The 20834-nt window shown below is 41.2% G+C and overlaps 1 protein-coding gene across 2 annotated transcripts in view; it reads right to left on the bottom strand.

Annotated features, from left to right (window-relative positions):
* Positions 1–20834, bottom strand: part of GRID2 (glutamate ionotropic receptor delta type subunit 2) — a 705658-nt gene that overhangs the window by 54095 nt on the left and 630729 nt on the right. For both annotated transcript variants that reach the window (XM_030449840.1, XM_030449841.1), the window contains one exon: positions 16583–16749. In XM_030449840.1, the coding sequence (XP_030305700.1) occupies positions 16583–16749 (167 nt within the window). The remainder of the gene's footprint in view (positions 1–16582; positions 16750–20834) is intronic.

The raw sequence follows: 20834 nt of genomic DNA, 5'->3' as shown, positions 1-20834 counted from the left end.
CCCTGAAAGGAGGTTGGAGCCAGGGGGGGGTTGGTCTCTTTTCCCAGGCAACTCTCAGCAAGACAAGAGGGCACGGTCTTAAGTTGTGCCAGGGGAAGTTTAGATTGGATATTAGAAAGAATTTCTTTATGGAAAGGGTGATCAGGCATTGGAATGGGCTGCCCAGGGAAGTAGTGGATTCTCCATCCCTGGAGATATTTCAAAAGAGACTGGATGTGGCACTCAGTGCCGTGGGCTGGGAACTGCAGCAGTGGTAAAAGGGTTGGACTTGATGATCTCTGAGGTCCCTTCCAACCCAGCCAATTCTATGATTCTATGATCTGTGAGGTTCCTTCCAACCTGACATTCTATTATTTCAGCTTCTTCAGTCAATACAGACAAATTTCCAGTGGGGGAAGGTTAGTGGGTGGAGAGGTTTAGTAGGTGAGAGTATTAAGCCTTCTATTTTGTGTTTATCATACAGTAAAAATAATCCATAACTGAGTTAGTGGTAGTGGCATGCTGTTATCAAGCATGGCTCTTCTTCAAGCTTATGCAAAGAAGTTTTCAGACTTAGTTCTGCCTCCCTTTCATAAAAAAATAACCAAAGTAACCATGTTATAAATGTCAATAGGCAGGCCCAGTGTCCAAAAATACTGAGATGGAGACAGGCTGTCGGCCCTCAGAACCTGACACAGTCAGATGGATGAGATGTGCACAGTTGCCCCTTCTGTAGACTCTCTTACTACCTAGAGCATCAGGGAAGCTGGGGCTTTCACTGTGGAAAGATGAAAAGGCATTAATGAGAGCCCATGTTTTTTCAAGTATGCCTTTGGAACTAATTTGTAAATTATTTTCCACCAGAGAGTGGACAAATCGGATGCAGGATGAGCAGATGTATGGCTACTATAAGAACTCAAAGAATGACTTCATAGAGAATGACCCATTTCTTGTATCATTTTTTTCCAAATGTCATCTTGATTATTAAAAAACAATGATATTAATTAAGGAAGTCATTTGAAAGACACACAGGTTATTGATTCAAGTCAAACGATCGACCAACTATTACAGTCCCAAACATTTTGGTCACTAAGCAGTATTGGTAATCAATAATTTATGTTTCTTTGAACTGCTGCTGCTTCTTTTGGCCATCAGTTTTCCTACCCTCCTCCAAGCACACAACTTGCAATCATCTGGCAGCAATTGCCATGACAACTGATGCTGGTCCCAAGAGTAGGAAAGAAAATACTGCCAGCAAAATTCAATAAGCTGTGTAATAATGAAGTAGAAGAGATCATGGGGAGTTAGTTGTGGGTTCATGATATGGACAGTGAGCAACCTGGAGGACTCCCTGAAAGTTCAGGGGCTGGAGCATCCATATATGCTGCTAAGGATGACCTAAGTGCCCTGAACAGGACAGAGAGATGCTGCAAATGAGTGAATTGTAACCTTGGAGGAGAAAGGCAGGAGGCTGAGAGCAGAGGAAGAGCAGTTTAAAATGAAGTGAACAGGTTTGCAGACAATAGGTCCAGAAAGGCCATTACAACACGTAGTCCAGCATCCTCATCCACAAAGGATTTGACACTGATGTAGGAAAAGGTGAAGAAAGATTTTCAGAGCACAGATCAGGATGAGGCAGTCTTGTAGTGTAACAAGGCAACCAGGTGCCCCTAATGACTAGTGAGTGGGCATGAGCTTGTGTCAAGCCCACCTGTGCCTGACTAGGGCGGGCCCCCACTGCTAATGAGCAGGACCAGGGGGCCAGTAAAAGGTGATGCCTGAGACAGAAGCTCAGCTCAGTCCCAAGCTAGCCAGCAGAGAGGCCAATTGCTCTTGCAGCAACAGCACCAATCTGGGCTAGTCAGCCTGAGAGCAACTGGCCTCTCTGCAGATATGCTCAGGACTGACCTGAGCCTTGGGTGAGGCTTGAGTGGCGCAGCTGGCTAAGCCGCAGTACTGCAATGCCGAGGCCTCGGGCTGGAGACTCCTCAGAGCCTCACCCTGAGGGCGATGAGCGCTAGTGGCGCAATGAAGGTAATACAGTGCTCCAAGAGCAACTGACCTCTCTGCTGGCTTGCTCAGGACTGAGCTGAACCTGTGCTTCAGGCCTCACCTTTTATTGACCCCCTGGTCCTGCTCATGTGCAGTGGGGGCCCACCCTAATCAGGCACAGGTGGGCTTAACACAAGCTCATGCCCACTGCCTGGTAACTAGTGGCACCTGGTTGCCTTGTTACACTACACAGCCTCCTCTCATGAATTTTCAAGTCCCTAAGCTTTCATCTTACTGGTCTTCCCATCCATTCCACAAAGGCAAAAACCTAACATGCTCTTTAAAAATTGAAAAGAAAAGAAATAAGCACACTTGTTTTATCTACTCAAGCTCTAATAACTAAGGAAAAACCTTAATTAGAAGCATGGGTTAACTGCATGGCATTAATAGCACTGATTTGGAGTTGGCTGACTGAATTAATTGCATCCCTTACCTTCAGGTTTCTTTGATGTGGAACCTTAATTCAGACTTTCCTCATTTTATAATGATTAATTCTGGATTTATTATAAGCAATCTTTTCTATTTCTTTCTATCAAATAATGGGTTTCTACTTTCAACTTTAAGAAAGATTTCAGCTTAAGAGTTTCTAATGACATTTAAGTCTCTAACTAATACTAGCCAATTTAGCTAGCTACAGTGTTATTGTGGAGCAGACAGGGTAACACAGAGGAAATGGGTATGGTAAGCACAGTAGTTCTGACTGACAGACCTCCACCAATCACCTTATACTTTTGTAATTTGTTGCCTATTTTAAGTTAGAAAATAATCCCTGAGTATCTTACTGTTTCCACCTTCAACCCCAAATGACTCCATATCATTAAAAACCGAGTCAAAAATGTAGCTGCAATTTCTTTGAAAGAAAACCTTTCAGTGGCTCAAGTTCAGAGTGGATAATAAACCTCCAGCTAGGAAACAGTTCCATAGAAAAGCCAATGCTGTCAAGAAATCTTCCTGCAACCCTGCTGGCAAATCACTGTGACTCAAGGCAAGCACCACTAATGCCCCGAATGAAAGCAATGCAAATTCCCTAAAAGAACAGCAGACAGGAATGAGGAATATCTTGCCCAGATGCAATGTTAATATTAGTGCTGGTAGCATGGGAAGAGGCTCATCAAGTCCAGCATCAGGCCCCTGGAGAAAAAGATTTTGGTTTGTAGGCAGCACACCAGGTATATTGCCTTAGCCACAAAGAATAAATCATCAGTTTTAGCTGCAAGCAGCACAAGCTGAACTTCAAGAAGGAACTTCCAGATAGGAATAAACTGTCCTGTTTGTCCAGATCAATACATCAGTCAAGACCTGCAGTATTTCTCCTGCTGAATAAAGATGCTGTGCTATTTACACAGAGATAACACCACACCATTACTACTGAGGTTCAGCCCTGTGAATAATCCAGCTGTAAAGGATCAGCTATATATATATATATTAGCAATCTAAAGGACTGTAACATTAAAAAATTCTAGCAAGGAGCTTATCATTGCCTAGCTGAGATGAAGGGCTGGGATCTCTACTTTTTCCTTCATTTAAAAAAAAAAAAAAGATACAAGTGCCTGTGGGGGATGAAAAATCTTCTCTATGAACACAGAAATCTTCAGAATAGAACCTGAAATTTAGCACTGTGGGAATCATCTTGTATTGCAATAGGCTGAAAGGAGCACAGCATGGCCTGCTCCCAGTACTGCCAGCCTGGGACAGAAGTCTCCTGGGAAGAGTCCTTTTCTCAGGCTTTATTTCAAACACAAGCAAAAAGATGACGATGGTTCAGCCCAAGGAACAGAGAAACCACTCACAGTTCCTAGAAACCAAGAAAAAAAAAAAAAAGGAAATAAAAAAAATCCTCTCTCTTTTATAAGCAATGATGCCAACCACCAGGTGGTTTGGAGGCCAGCACCCCAAATGCTTATAGCCCCTTGGCCCAGGGCTTGCCCAGCACAACACTGAAGCAGCTGAGAGATCCATATTAAGTGAAGCAGCAGTAGGAAAGAGCTTTGGGCAGGGAAAAGGAAACAGCCAAAGCAGCAGGTAATTTGAAATAAAGCTGGCAGGAGGGAGAGGAAGGATGCTGGGTCTGTGCACAGCCCCTGGCTGTGCTGGCTCTGCAGCTGGTGGCTTCCCTCAATCTCACCTCTTGCAGTTCTCAGTGGAAGCAGAGAAGTTGCTTCTCCTAATCTCAGCCTTTAAAAAAAAAAACCCAATTCAAAACCACCCTGGGTTTCTTCTACAAAAAGAAAAAAAAAAAAAGGTCCTCAGAGGAGCAAGCAAACAGTTAAACCACGTGGGCTGTGCTAGGAATAAGGAAGAAAAAGCTGGGAAGATGGGCAGAAAAGGGGTGGTGGGAGGAGTGAGAGTTTTACTAGATGGCCAGGTGATTTGTGCAGGTATTTTGGATGAGCTTCCCAAGCTCAGTTCCCCAATAGCTTGGAGTGACAGCCCCTTTGCTAGTAAATGTTGCTACCTTTCTCCTCTGCTCCCTGCTGCCAGCCCATCTACACACACAAACATTTCATTTTGGGGTGAGAGGAAATATAAATGCTGCTGCCAGCACAGTCACCTGTTTATATATACAGCCATGGACACATTTTTCTTGGGTTAAACACCTGCCAATGGTTCTTTCTAAACCCCTTTATTTCCAAGAGGCCTTCTATACTCTGTGTTTAACTGAGAGCAAGATTGCTACTCTTAAAAATTAAAAATGGGTGTTGCAGTTGTATCTAATTTAAGAGGGACATAAAGAAGATCAACAAACCTTCACTTCCTCTGGGTTTAAACAATGCTTTGTTTTCAATTTCTTTTCTTCTATAGATTTTACACTTTTCTCCAGATTTATATAAAATCTTGGGGAATTTGATGCTGCAGGTGAACCCTTGTGGCTTTTTAAAGCCCTGCTCACTGCACAAGACTGGCTGTCAGAGCTGACACCTTTGATAGCAATGAACAGAAATTCTCTGTTTCATGGGGAGGTTAATCTTGAGCCTTACATCTATATTATGCCTTGAACATATTTATAGGATTAAATGCTCCCATCAGCTAAACCAGTATAAATCTGGCATAATTCCACGATCTGAGTTTCCACTGCTAATTAACTGAAGTCCCTCCAAACTCACAGAAATTGATACAACCATAAACTGCCCAAAACACTGTGCATATTTCTCAGCTAAGTCAAGGCTCAGTTCTCTTTGCTTCCTCCCATATGCTGCTCTAGGAATACCCCAAGCAAGGCCAAAGAAATTCAGTCCTGGGTCAGAAACTTCCAATCTCTGCTCTCAAGGTTGCAAATTTGTGCTTACTACTCTGCTACTTTTCTCTCAGAATATTACAGTCATGGAGGTTGAGTTTTTTTAATAAAAACCCATCAAAACAAAGCTTCTCTGTCTTATGGACTTTTTGTAGAAATCTGAGGGCTTTGGAAATACCAATGTGCTCTTTGGTTGTATGTTGGAAACCCACATATGGAATAAAATTATTTTGGCCTTTCATGCTTGTTACCAGTTGAAACCTTTCTGCTTTGGTAGGAGCAGCTGTGGTATTTAGTTATCCACAAAGTCAGGTAATTAAATGCCAGCTTTTCTCCACTGCTTTGGGAATTTGCCTATCGATCTACTTTTCTTACAGCTGAAGACAACAGTAGCAAATATAAGGGAAAAAAATGGTTTTTAATTACAATAAGAATAAAAGGATCATTAACTGTTGAAACGAGTGTTCAGTCCAAAATGTAAGGGCTTTTAGAGTGAAACAGCAAAGCTCCTGCATGCTATTAAGCACATGGAAGAGAGAGATGTGCTCATGTGCCATGATAAATTACTACCACTAGGACTTAATCAGAGTGTAAGCACCCTCTTGGGCTAGGCCAAGGCCCTCATTATATTGTGCTGTGACTCTAATGGACTGATTATTAAAATCCTTCTATTGAGAGTGATCATTTGAATAGGAGAAAGACATACTTTACTTCCTCACTACTATGCAGCAGAACAGAGCTATTTTCAATACGTTGCATATGAACTTAAAAAATTAGCTTTTCCCTGATTAATTTTGTTGTGTAGGATTATAAATTCTGTGTTGCCCTTCTCTCCTTTTTTATTTTTTTTCTGGTCATTTAAAACATCTATTTCTGTTCATTTAGCCTAATTTTATTGTGTTTGATCAATTGTTTTATTGAGCAGTTTCCATATTCTGGTTCTATACAAGACTTCCCTTAGTCAGGAACTGGTGCCTGTAATAACAGCAATCAAGGCAGTTCATTCTGACAAACGTATGTCAGAAAAAGACTGCTGTGGCTTTGAAATATTCAAAGTGACTGATAACATAATGTGTGAAGCAGAATAAATGCATACAAATGGAAGTTTTAGCTGAGCAATCAAAGTATGAACTAAATACGGTGTCAGAACTCTGCCCTGAAAGCTCGACGTGCAGGTGGTTGTAATGGCAAATTACTAAATGCACTTTGCAAAAGTGTTTTATGAATAAAGTGGCAAGTACAGCTTTTCCTTGGTCGTAGCATCCCTTTGTTCTGCTTGCACTTATAAAGAAGAACAAAACCATGTTTAAGTACAAAACCTGGGTCTAGGAAGCCACTTGTTTTTTATTCAAGTCCTCAGAGCTATCACAGCTGGGATTAGGGCCTTGCTGCATTTTGGAGTAACCTAAACCAATTGGCACTAAAGCAGCAAATAAAACACATTCTGCAAACAGAAGTCCCCAACATACTTGGCTGATTCATATCAGCAAATGTTTCTTTTTCTAGTGACCCCTCTGGAGAGCATCCTACCCCATAGGCTTGCTCTGAGATGCAACAGAAAGCTTCCCTGGGCAGTTTCCTTGGATTTCTCCTTTTGCTCATCTCCTCCCCACATGCAGCTAAGCAGTAAGGAACACTCCATTTATTCACCCCCATAATCATTCACAAGAACCCAGCTCCTGCCTGTCCTTGGTGCCTCTCCTCTCACCCCCTGTCCTTGCAACCAGTTTTCTTTTTCATTGCATCCTATCCAGCAAAGATTGGCACCTCTGCTACAAACCCTGCTACCATTCTTCCATGCCTGCATGCTCTTGAGACTTTCCACACACATTTCTTTTTGCTTTCCCTGCCTCTGAACTTGATTGAAATCATCAAACAAGGCTAACACCTTCCTTTGCCTAAAGACAATTCCAGGAATGGGTGACAAATAGCAGAGAGGTGCTTTGTGGCAGAAGAAATCTCTGCAGCCCCTGTTGCAGCTATCCCACACATGGAAGAAAAATTCTTAGCTTGGGTATGCAGAAATCTCCCCCCCAACCCAGCTGATGTACCACCAAGTTCACTATTTATTTCTGCTTTGAAAACAAGCTTTATTTTCAGGCAAGATTCTTCCATTTTTATCTGGTCCAACTGAACATTAACTCTATGGTCTAGCTAGAGGTTAATTACCTTTCAAGCCAATGAAATAGGTTAAGAAAGACCTATTATTCTCTCCTATTTTGCTACTCCTTCTCATTTTAACTCAAGTAGTGAGGTCCTGTAACTCATGTCAAGAGGCAGGAACCTTTGGCAGGTAGTGCTACTTTGGAGTAGATGAGCCTAAACCCTTTGAGGTTATTTTGGTTCTGTTATCAAGACAGTTGCATGGCTGGATCCTTCCCATTTGCAGAGAAAGCTTTGCACTCACTTTCCCCCCTGCTTTTAAGGCAATGCTGATACACAACTGAGTCAGAGCAAGTGGTTAAACTTGCTCCCCTTCAGACTGGTGCACACCAAGCTAATAAAACGTAGCCACAAACCCAAAGAAGTACTCCAAGGAAGTGTGTGTAAACTGTAAAGCTAATATTTCCTTTTTTTTCAGGAATTCAAAAGAAATCAAATTCTCAGAGAGGAGCCACTCACCGAGGCTTCTTTTAGCTTTACTTTCATATGATTTATAACCAAGTATTTTCAATTTCTGCAGCCATGCACTTACTCAGTCTGCAAACCTATAAAACACATGAACAGCTCAGCTCACAATAAATGTCACTTCCATATAGTTGGATGAGCAAAACTGCTTCCCCTGACTGTACTGCACACACACTGCTGGGTAATATCTGGTCATTTTACATGCCAAGTCTGAGGTGCCTAAGGTTATAGAAGTGGATAGAAAGCACTAAGAAATAGCTTGCAAAATGCTATCTACTGACAATTTAACACATTGCATTAGCCTGTTTTCTTTGGGTTGGTTCATGGGTAATGATGGGGAATAAATATGTATAAACAGCTTACTTGGCTTGCCTTTCTGCAACTTTGAATGCAGTGTCCTCTCTGAAAGTAAGCACTGATTAGGAAAAAGAGGGGGTATGGAGCTGTCTTTTTCATGGCACCTGTTTTCCAGCATGCAGCAACTCCTCTGCCATGGCATCATTTGGATGTGGAAATGCCTTTCCATGGTGAAGCCAGAGCAGGCAGTTCTCTGATTCTCAGCTCTATGCTGTATGAATGCAAGAAGACCTTGTGCCTTTCTCTTAGGACGTTTCTGTCTCATGTTTCATCTTGGTGCTGCTACTTCTGGAGCCTTACCCCATCAATTAATATTACAGTATATTTAAATATATTTAAAAAGCCCACTAATTTGCTCACTGCCTTCGTATGTCTCCACTAATTAATTTTCCATGTGCATGTTATAAACTTCAGATGCTGCAGCATTTTTTACAAGCACCTCATCAGTTAATATTACAGCATATTAAAAAGTTGCTAAACTCTGTGTTTCTGTAGGTGTCTCCATCTACTCCATCATCATAACCCTGCTGTGATACTGCAAGCACCAGATAGACACCATCAGAAATAAATAAAATCCTTTTTACTGCTCTCACAACCCAGTGTGTGGGAGTCAAGGTTCTCTGTAGTCTTTCAGCCAGCAGTGCCCACTAGCAAGTGAGATACAGAGGAATAATAAAGCCAGGAAACACTTCAGATAACTGCAGTAGTCTTTAAAACCTGCAGCTCTGCATTAGGCAGTTACTGGAGCAGGATGCAAAGGGACTTCAGATCATCTGCTCCTGGGGGAAAGCTGTTAGCAATGTGCTCCTGCAGGATAACACAAACCTGTTAGCTTGATCAGATGGTTGTGGGCTTGGTAGAAAAAAAGAGGAGAGAATAGTGGTGGGATAAAAGCTTTCTGCTAGGGTTTTATATGAAGTAAGAGATGCCTTTTTTAAAGTAAAAATGAAGCTACGTGTTTTCATAAAATCCATTTTGGTTACAGGTCTTCAGCCTGGATTAGGTTTTCTGGAGCTGTGCAGAATGTGACCACTCTGCAGCTCTGCAGGACAGGCTACCTAAATGAGAGCACTTCCACAAAGTGAGCATCCCAGCATGAAGCCCATTTGCAGTATATCTTGGAGGACTTGGGCCAGAGAAAAAGAATGTGGATGTGTTTAAGACCCAGGGCCTAATGCAGTTCCCAGTTTCACCCCCATGAGTCTGATACAGACAGCAAATAATGATAGACTGCTGTTTTGGATGATCAAGAAAATATTACATCAGTGTGTTACTACAGGGTTTTTTATCTACTATCCTGGTTACCTGGGAGTCTTGTCATTACAACTCTGAAATTAAGGCTTTTATTGACAGTGCCTATATTTCATAGAATCATAGAATTGGCTGGGTTGGAAGGGACCTCAGAGATCATCAAGTCCAACCCTTGATCCACTACTGCTGCAGTTCCCAGACCATGGCACTGAGTGCCACATCCAGTCTCTTTTTAAAGATCTCCAGGGATGGAGAATCCACTACTTCCCTGGGCAGCCCATTCCAATGTCTGATCACCCTCTCTGTAAAGAAATTCTTTCTAATATCCAACCTAAACCTCCCCTGGCACAACTTGAGACCGTGCCCTCTTGTCTTGCTGAGAGTTGCCTGGAAAAAGAGACCAACCCCCCCCCCCTGGCTCCAACCTCCTTTCAGGGAGTTGTAGAGAGTGATGAGGTCTCCCCTGAGCCTCCTCTTCTGCAGGCTGAACACCTCCAGCTCCCTCAGCTCTTCCTCACAGGACTTGTGCTGGATCCCTTCACCAGCCCAGTTGCCCTCCTTTGGACCTGCTCCAGCACCTCAATCTCCTTCCTGAACTGAGGGGCCCAGAATTGGACACAGGACTCAAGCTGTGGCCTCAACAGGGCTGAGTACAGGGGCAGAATCACTTCCCTGGACCTGCTGGCGATGCTGTTCCTGATCCAGGCCAGGATGCCATTGGCCTTCTTGGCTACCTGGGCACAATCATTTGAATCATTAAGACTGGATTCTGATTGATCAGAAATCTGAAATCAATTTGGATATTTTTTTCCTCTAACCTTATTTCAGTTATATGAACTTGTGACACTATCTAAGGGCAGGCTCTAAGAACTAAAGTTTTCTATTTAAACTGAGGAGTTTGCTTCAAGTCCAGTAATTGTCCCAATTTGCTGAGTTTTCTCATTTTCTGAAATAAGCAGAAAAACATTCTTTTGAGGGGGGACTTTACTAGTTTCTCTGCTGTATTTTTCGGAATGTTATATATAGAGCTCAGAATAGTATTTCAATTCTAAGCAACCAGGGCAGAGCAAAGCTGAGCTTTTACTAAGGCACCCAACACTCTGCAGATGATCACTGTATTTAATAATGAAAAATCCACTTAGATCATCATGGTCAGCCTTCTGACAGGTTGGGATGTAACCCAAATCTCAGTTTCCCCATTGCTGGTAAAAGTAAATCAGAGAGTAAGAGACACTCTCTTGGGTTTACACACACACACACACAAAAAAAAAAACCAACCAAAAAAAAGGATGGGGAGGATCTTGTCAAAGACAGGGGTGTATGGTTCCAAGGACTCAGAAAAAGAAATCAAGGTAGTTAGGAAGGAAGCAATTTTCCTTGTGTTGGAGTCCTTGCACATCAGTGACCTCCAAGACACAGAATGAAAATCTAAGGAGAGAGAATTAATAGTGAGGAGACAGGAAGAACACGTATTTATGACTCAGGGCAGGAACTTTCTAAAACTCAGGGTTTTGCTGATGAGATTAAAAAAAAAGGAGAAGAGAAAATCCATACCATTTATTTAAAGCATCTTGCTAATGATTTGCCAAGGGGAAGTCTGAAATGCTACATGTCAGCTCTTTTTTGCCTCCAAGGTTTTGAACATCTGAAAGCACACCACTTGCTGCTAGTAAGGTGTCCTTAGGCTTGCCAGGGGAAATCATTACAAGTCTCCATTTCTTTTTCTCCCCCAGGACAGAAAGAAGTGTCTGGTTTCTCTAAAAGCAAAGCAGTCTTTGTGACCTTTTGTGATTTAAGCCGAATTCCATTTGAGGTTTCTGCAGAAGCTATATTATAGTTGTCCCTCCCCTATGTTACACCATCACATACCCCACCTCTCACAGGTAACCAGAAGGATTTATGCAGCTCCTGCTTCTTTTGGCCCACAGACAACTTCAAGTGTCTGTCTGCTTGGGGAATCACAGCAGTTCATGAATAACAAGTAAGAATCCCATACTGTGGGCTCTGAGGGCAATCTTGCCTTTGGTGTTTTTTTTTTTTTTCCCTCTATTGTCTCTTTCTTTTATATTTAAAAGTGAAACCTTTGGGGCAGGATGCTCTTGGGATACGGTGAACACAAAACAACCATGGTTTGGCTTTTCAGTGGTACTGGATACTGACAGCTTGTAGTTAAGTGAAAAGCTCTCTGCTTGCCTCTGATGAGTAAGAAATTATTTTTCCTTCTCCCTCTAACATGCTGTGTGGCCACGACTGTAGTGGAGAAGAAGAGAGTCAGTCAGGGATGTGAGCAGGATCTGATCACTTTGCTGTCACCCCCTCCCTCACCCCCACCAGAAACCAGCACCTGAGCCATTGCTGCTGCACTGTAGGAGGCACTGACATCCTACAAAATACTCTGAGAACAGAGTTCACAATTATATTTATACCTCCCAGGGGTGCAGTGGAAGTTTTAAAGTTTAGGGCTGAAAAGACTTCTTAACAGGTGTCAGATTTAGTGTCAGCACACAGTTCTGCACGAACCAAGTGACACATCCTCTTCAAACTCTCCCAGGAAATTTGGCAGTTCCTATTATTAAAGCCCCTGTCATTATCTTGAAAGAAAAATATAGAGAGGGAAAACTGCCTGGGGGCTGCTGGTGCTCAGAAGGTTAAGTCTTAGCTGCAAAGAAACAAGGACAGCAATCTACCTGAGCACATCAACTGAGTGCCCAATGGCACAGCCAAACGTCTTGGTTGAGGTCTGCAAGACATGAATGAAGCCATCAGGACACTATGACAAGTCCATCAGTCAAATACTACCCAGATTATTTTCTGTCTTATTTATCCTAGGGCCACACACCTATTTTTAGGGTGGATTTGAAGCATGCATTTTCAGAGAGTGTGAGGAACAGAGTGGCCACAGGCACTATGTGGGACCCAGCTGGCCACTTTGTCATCCCAATTCAGCAAAGAGCCAATCTCATTTTCCAGCCAGAACATTGACTGCTGATCATGTCTTTGCTTTGACCTAGAAGAGACTTTCTGCATGGGAAAAGGAATGTTCTCTCAGAGACTAATTTCTTCACAGTGCTTTCAGTTGGCTACTTTTCTATTTCACCAAACTGTACCTGCATAGAATATTTTTTTGAAGGCATATTGATATGGCACTTTGAAAGGTATAACTTTTCCTATCAAACCCATTTTGCTCATCTCCACACGTTTAGATTTCATTTGAGTCTGGGAAGAATATTCCTGAGCAGGTTTTCACTTTCTGTGGTGTGGCTGGAAAGAATTTTTTAAAATCCCAGCTAATTTGCATGGAGTTTCTACATGATGTACATTTTGCCACACTCTCCACAATATTTCACTATACCCAAACTTCCATTTGTAGGAATAATTCTGATTTTAAATTGCATCAACTCAAATATGTGGTAGCACTCACTTCTCTCTAAAGGGTACAGGCATCGCTTTACAGTTGTAAAACAATAAACACGATTCAAGCAAGTACCTCAAAGGCAGCACATTCCAGTATGAGACTTGATTAATTTCATCAATTTAAAATGAAGTCTGTATAGAAACCTTTTTGTTAACTTAGCTGTAGCCTGATGTAAGCATTTTCACTCTCTTATTCCTTGAAAACTAGAGGCTCACTCCATACTGGTAGGACTGCATCCCACGCACATCCCCAGGCTGGTAGCACCAGTTTGAGGCTCAGGGTACCAGTGGGATGGGTACCAGGTAACCAGGTGGTCAGCAGCTGTAGCCCTGCATCCCAAACACACCCTTGGTCCATAACACAGCCCTAGTGGACCCCTGGGTCCACTAGTGGACAAATCCATCACTGCAAGCTTTGGTTTTCACAATGACCTCAAGTGTTTCAAGCTGCTTTTTTTTATCACCTCACAAACTGGATAAAGGGACAGGGGTTCATGAGAGGGAAATGGTAAATTATGGGAGGAAACGACAGCAGTGAGTTGAATTTTGCAAGGCTCTGCATGTGCTTTGATGGGCAGCTCAGCATTTCTTAAGCAGCTGAACTGATGGGTAGATTGCTGTAGAGACTGGAGTACATCACAGAGCAGATGAACATTGTTGCAGTCTCCAAAGGCTCACAGTGTTTTGCAGGTGTTAATCCCTTGGAAAACAACACATCAGACACCCTAAACACAGAATTATTGTGGAAACACCAAATGCCTAAACACTACCACTGAGTGCCCCTCATGCCCCTCTGCATAGGAGATAAGGGGTGGGTATTCACACCTCTGTATCTCTCTCCCTGGTTCTCTGGGAATGCCCTGGATGTTCAGAAAAAGTAGTGCAAAGCCTTAAGCTTGTGCTTGTGCTTCCTGCACAGAGACTAAAATCTCCTGTAAACTTGCCAGACCTTTTACAGCTGCACCCTAGGGATTTAATACTTATAGGTTTTTATGAAACTTCATAAAAGAGAAGCCCTGTGTTTTCACGTAAATATATTTATTTGGGGAAAGATCAAGAAATGCCAATATATTTCAAACCATTTCCTTACTGCATTACAGAATGTGAAATATTCATGTGAATATTTCCTAATCCTATATTGTGAGTTTTATTTCCCTCTCTATTTTGCATACAGGGTGCAGTAGCTGAAGGTCGTTCAGCCTTTCCATTAAGAAAAGTAAGGATGATTGGTGAAAACCACATGGAAGTAATCATAAGGAGCAGTACTGAAGGATTTTTTAGAACAAAACCTTGTAAGCACTCTTTCTCTTTCATGTGTTTGTTTCTTATATGGTGTTTGACAGCTTCAAACTGTAAATTTATATTTATGGGCATAATTAGAAGTGCAATATAATATGCTTTCACAATACAGAAATAAAAAATTAAAGGGCAGCACACACATATTTAGAAAATATATCCCAGGTACTCTAAGTTCTCCAGCACATAGCATTATTGCATGCAAATTCCAGTTTCTCTGCTCAACCATGGCTCCTGATAATGTAATGAGTTACTTTATCACCACTGCTAGGGTTTGTGTAGCCATCCAGACCCTCCTGTGGCCTCATATCACAAATAATCCCTTTCTTCACCCAACTGAATAACTATCATCCACTTTTGATAACTACAGCAGGAAAGGGAAAATGAGGAAATCTGAGTGCCTATTACACCTGATACCACCAGGGAAAACCATCTGACCTTGGGAATTCATTTATGTCTCCTTATGCTGCAGATTCCCTAAGCATTAAATGGAAATGACATTTACTTTCCACTGATGCTAATATTTAAATATTGCTTCAAAGATCCTCAGATAAAACGAGTTATATATGTGCAATTTTTATGTTTCTTTCTGCTTTCCTACACCTTCAAGATACAATAATACACTGAAATGCTGATTTTTTCCTCATGAAATAAACTTATACTTGGAAATGTCAGGTCTGCACAGCCCAATGATCCAGAAGTTGCTAAAGGCAATGCATCAGGAGAAGATGTAACCCAGCTTCCCCAGGAGCTGAATACTGGGATGAAGAAGATAATTGCTTACTAGAACCAGTTGTGAGTATCTGTCACACGTACCAAGAGCTGTAATAAGTATGCAAATGATGTCAGAAGCAGTCCCTGTGGGGCAATATGGACACATCCACACTGACTTGGGAGAGCAGGAGCAGCAGGGTGAAGAATGGTCCAATGTGCAGGCACTTGGCAGGTTATTTCCATTTAGTAACAAAGAGGCAGCCTGTGAAACTCCCCCATGTCTTCACAATGTTTTACTCAAGCTTACATGAGTGATGCTCTGAGGAGGATGATTTAACATCTTGAGTAGCACCTGAGATCCCTAACAGCTGGAAGCATTTCTTAGAAAGACTCCAGGAGGAAATTTGGACTCCTTTGTTTTGCATGCAGACCCCAAACACTGCAGAGCCAGAGATTTTTAGCAGAGCCAGCCTGGTCATGGTGGAAATATCAAAGTATTGAAGTGTTCAGTAAGTAACTGCCAATAGTTCTAATTGCAATATATAAAGCATGTATATGTTTCATCAAAATCAATTTTTTTCTTGATCCTGTGAATTTTTGTGTTATGTTACTATATGACAGCACAAAATTTAGCCAAACCACCCTTAACATAGAATTGATTCAAAGAATTCAAGCTTTCTCTTTTCATCCAGTATGTGAGCAGACAGACATTCCTTTGAAACTCCATATTGTTACTTACTGACTACTTTTTTTTCTTCCTGCCTCATTCTATAGACTGCAGGCAGAGGCAATAGCCTGAATAATGCATTTTGATGACACAAAGGTTCATATTCATTATGTCAACCACACAAAAGAAATTCTATCACAGCAACTTCAAAATTTTGTTATATGCAACTAACACAAACCACAAGAAACTGGGCTGAGAGAATAGATTCAGAATTAGAAAGGATCATGGGATTAACACAAGTATTCTTCTAAAAGCTAGACCCCAGATATTATGCTTTTAAAATATTTGGGGTTTGTTTTTTTTTTTTTTACATTTGACCAACATCCTAATCTAGGAATCAATACTAGTGTGAAGCACAAATACTACAAAGGCAAAATAAATAAAATTAATATAGAATTTCCAATCCTAATTGAAAGACAATACCAGAAGCATCTCTAGAGATCTCACTTTTGTAGCCCAAAAGATCGATTAGCACTGGGATAAGCATAAGTGTTTTTGGTATTAATTGGTGTTTTTTCACTGAAACATAAAATGGTCTTGTCCAAAAACCTTTTGGTTTTTCCATCAGTGTCCAAGCTTACTTTTTCCTCTTTAAAGAAGGCTTCTGTAACAGGAATGGCTGACTTATGCTGTCTCTCTCTAGCAAATGAATCAACTTTTCCTCATTTTCCTGCTAATGAAGTTCAGCCTCTCTCATTAGTGTTTTCCAAAAGGAAAAAGAACAATTCAAATAAAAGCAACGCAAAGTATTTCAAATTCATTTTCTAGGAAACTGAATGATCTCCTAGGAAATCAATGCCTCTGAGACAAAACGAAGTTGATTGCAAGCACAAGATGCTTTCCCTTCCCAGAAAGTAAAACTAAAAGAAAGGCCAAGACCTGAGAGAGACCTTTCAGTAGGGTCTACTCCTCCTTCTCCAAACCCTTACCTTTGGGAGAAAACATCTCTGTAGGGGCTGCCATGCTGCAGTGCAATCCCATATCCTCTGTCTGCAACAGTGTTCCCAACTGTGTAGAAGGAGCAGTCAGCATCGTTGATGGCCACGTACTCCAGCACTGCTGCATCCCACACAAAGGCATAGTTCCCATATTTCACCTGTGGGAAAGAGAGGGAGAGCTCAGAATGCAGATGGTCCAGTCCAAAAGGAGGTCAGTTTCAGCACGGTTTCTTGAAAGAAAGGGAAGTTTGGGTGCTCAACAGATGTCAGTGCACCCTGACCTGTGCCACGCAGTGGTTTTTGCTGAGCACCTCAGCAGAAATGGAAGAAATGTGATGTGAGAACAAGGTGACATCAGAGGAACAGCACTGTGCAGGAAATTTATACTGTCCTTCTTCAGGACACTCACTGAGTTTTTCCTTTGAGCCATAAAAATGACCATTTAGAGGGAAAGTGGGTGCTCAGAGTGAGAGAAGTGTGAGAGGATGAGCACATCTATCCATAAGTAAGGTCACTGCTCAAGAAGGTTCACATTTCATCATGCACCAGGGTGCCATAGACATCATGAACACCCACTTGTCTTTTGGGCTCTGGGTATGATGGTGTGAAAAACCACAGCAATTAGATTTTTGGGGGGTTGTTTTTCTCAGGATGAAGGGTTTTCACAGATCTTCAAAGACTTACAGTAATATCATGTAAGGCATTTTAACTGCTTGACTAAAATAAATCCAAACCAGCTCTATATACTGAAAAGCTTTAAAGTAGCATTTTACTATCCATTCACTTTTGAAACAAAGCCAGATTTTCCGTCCAGTTCAATATAGGGGGGTTATAGAAAATTCCAGCATTTATTCAGAAGCAAACTTTAAAGAAGAAAAAATCATTCTAAACAAACCCTCTACTTCACCAAGCTTCTACTTTCCAGTCAAATAATGTTTTTCTGAAAAAAAGTAATAACCTCTAGCAGATCTACCAGATCTTTTACCAGTTTTCTGTTTCATTGGTCTCTACGTCAGGCCTGAAGAAACACAAGGCTTTTTTCCCTGACCCTCTACTTGGCTCCACTCAGCACTTTTCCTATGCCATATTAGCCAACCAAGCTGTAAAACTAGGCTGAACCCATTGACTTTGTACATCTAATGGGAATAAGTATGTGACAGCTAAGTGAAAAGTAAACAAAACACAAAAAGGCCATCTGGGGCCAGGCAATCCAGAGAGAATTCAAAACCAAGCCAGCATATCCAAATAAGCAATGTCACTGCATCATTTAGATTAGGCTTTGACAATGTAGATTATGTTTTTAAAGACTGTTTACATATAAAAGTTACTGAAGCAAGGCACCCCGGCTGCTTGCTCACAAGATGTAGTGCACAAGGAACAATTGCATTTGGGACACATTCCTTTTCATGCATAATCAATCTGAATTAGACACTGCAGGACTGGAAAGAGAAGATTTCCTATTTCTATCCCTAGGCAGAGTTTGGGGAGGATTTGTGCAGATTTTTGAGCAGAAAGGGAGCCATATTATCTTCAACAGGATAGGGTCAGTTTTAATTTTTAGGCTCTGAACATGGTCAAGAATTTTGTGGTGGTTTTTTTTTTTTTTTTTTTTTTGCCTTCCAGGGGGAGTTTAGGCTGTCTAAGTGGCCAGGGAATAAGGGATTAAAGTGATTGTTAGCAAAAAATTCAACTTTTCTGCTTATCTTATAGACACTGCAACTCTAAGAGCTCTTTCTAGCTTGTCTTATTCTGATCTTCCTACAGGCAACAATTGGTTAAGAAATAGATAGCATGACTGAGAAAAAAACCCCTTCCTAGGAGCATTTAAAAGGGTAATGACTCAGCCTGAAAAAGAACCATGATGTGCAGACAGCAAGGAAGGGAAGTAGGAGACAAAACCAGAAAATCATAAGGGGAAATAATGAATCCTGAAAAGAATCAGATGAACTTTCCAAACAAAGGAATTAAGGAAAAGTGGAGTTCAAAAGACAAGCAACTTTACATGCAGGGAGATAACCTTTGAGCAGAGGGTTATGTTTTAACATTCTTTTTTGTCCTAACCCACCCTTCTAATATCTTATTGTACTGAATTCATCTAAGTGCTTGTAGAGAATCGTCAGCTGCTCAGGAAAAATTCTCTTGATTTGGCTGCCTTGCTGTAAAACAAGTCACAGTGAGAATATTTAAACAAGATCCTTAGAGCAGACCTGATCTTCCCTATGCCATTCCCAGTTTTTTGGTTTTTCTTTTTTTTCTTTTTGCATTTTCACTTTGGGGCTGACATCTTTCAAATATTGATGAGCTTGTTACTTAGCTGAGCTGGATACAGCTTTCTTTAATCTTACCTTGCAAATCTATAATTTTAGTCCTACCACTAGCAGTGACACTGCTTTTGAACTGTCTCCAGTTCTTAATTCTTATATATGAGGAAAACACCTGTCAGAGAGAACTGATTCTCTCACTAGGAGAGAATCAGTTATCTGGCAGCTCAGAAGGCATCTGATTCCTTTTTAAGCTGAGCCTTCTTCTAAGATTCACAGTCTAAGCTGTCTGCTCAGGGACCTTAAGACTGGTTTTAGCCTAGAGATCTAGGAAGAAAATTTTGCTGGAGTATTTATTGTGTATCTGAAACACTGATAATATTTCACAGAGTTGCAACTACAAATAACGGGGAGCTCTACTATGAAAAGGTGGAGTGAAGCTCTGTGTGAAAAGGAGTTTTAGAAAAAAAATGGCAACTAAAAATCTCTATCCTTCTCTCCCTCCTTTTTCTGAGCACCACATATTTTCTAGCTTTCCAACACCTGGGCTAAAGACTTTCACTTCAGGTTTCAAAATGAACAGCAAAAAATTCAGCTCTGCATTATGAGAAAGAGCTCAGGAGTAGTGAAATGAGGCAACCAGGTGCCACTAATTACCAGGCAGTGGGCATGAGCTTGTGTTAAGCCCACCTGTGCCCAATTAGGGTGGGCCCACACTGCACATGAGCAGGACCAGGGGGCCAATAAAAGGTGAGTCCTGAAGCAGAGGCTCAGCTCAGTCCTGAGCAAGCCAGCAGAGAGGTCAGTCACTCTTAAAGTAATGGCACTGATCCGGGCTAGTCAGCTCTGAGAGCCATGGGCTTAGAGCATTGCTCGTGAGTCTCTGCTGGAACACCTGGTTGGACCTTGAAGCGCTGTTCCCTAAGAGAGGTTCATCTTGCTACACTCAGGAGCTTACAGCCAGTCAATTATGAGGGCTAAATGAAAGCAAAGTCTCTTTGGACAAAAAAGGAGTTCTTGGTAATATCCAAAACTCACTCCTTCATCGTGGCAACCAGCCTGTCAGTACAGCACAGGCTAAAAAGATTTTTGGAGTATGTGATGACTCTTAACACAGAAAAAAATCATTAGAGGGAAAACTGAATCTGTTAGTTTGTCATCAGGGAAGTTTGAGCTCATGTACTATGCTGGTTGTTAAGTGAAACTGGGAGGTATGATACCAGACAAAAATGCTTGACTTTTTGTGAGCAATTCCAAAGAAGTTGCTGTAAAAGGGTTGTTACACAGCATAGAGGCCACCAGAACATAGATGGTAAAACTATCCTTGTGCAGCTGCTATATTTCTATTTTCTATCACTGCATGTTTTGCTTGCTGAAGCCCCACCTGTAGATACTATTTAAAACTTATCCTTGATGACTCCATTAAAAACCAGTTGAGTTACACAAGGAAAGCATTTAGAGACATTACATTATTGCACATATACATAATTTATCCACAGATGTGGATTGTATTTCTTCTTACAGCTAACCTGTTATGCTGAATAGGATGAAAACACTGTTTGTGTACTACCCAAGCATTCTAGAAACACATTTCTAGGTCTAGAAAATTATATATTTCATGAAAAAAATGTAAATAATTAACAACCAACTCCTGCAATATTTCATATTTGAATCCCTGGACAATCTCTTTTCTGTATTTTATATTAAAAAGAAATACAAAGAAACCTCATGAATGCAAAAACATACGGAGTAGTATGCAGGTTAAACCTAACTAATAGTTACTTTTCCTGCAGACTTCATTTAAATATTTCATCACATTTAAAATATGTTAACTGTTCTACAAACAACACAACCTTTAAGGCCAGGGAAACCTAAATTATGTTCCACCTGATTAAAATTTTAATTTTCTGGAAGAAAATATGAAAACCATTAGATAATGCTGTTGAAAGCACATTTTCTGAATATCCTTTTTCTTACACTGT

Source organism: Calypte anna, chromosome 4A, assembly GCF_003957555.1.
Source record: "Calypte anna isolate BGI_N300 chromosome 4A, bCalAnn1_v1.p, whole genome shotgun sequence".
Classification (NCBI taxonomy): domain Eukaryota; kingdom Metazoa; phylum Chordata; class Aves; order Apodiformes; family Trochilidae; genus Calypte; species Calypte anna.
The sequence above is the reverse complement of the archived record's forward strand: the minus strand, read 5'-3'. Positions and strand labels throughout refer to the sequence as shown.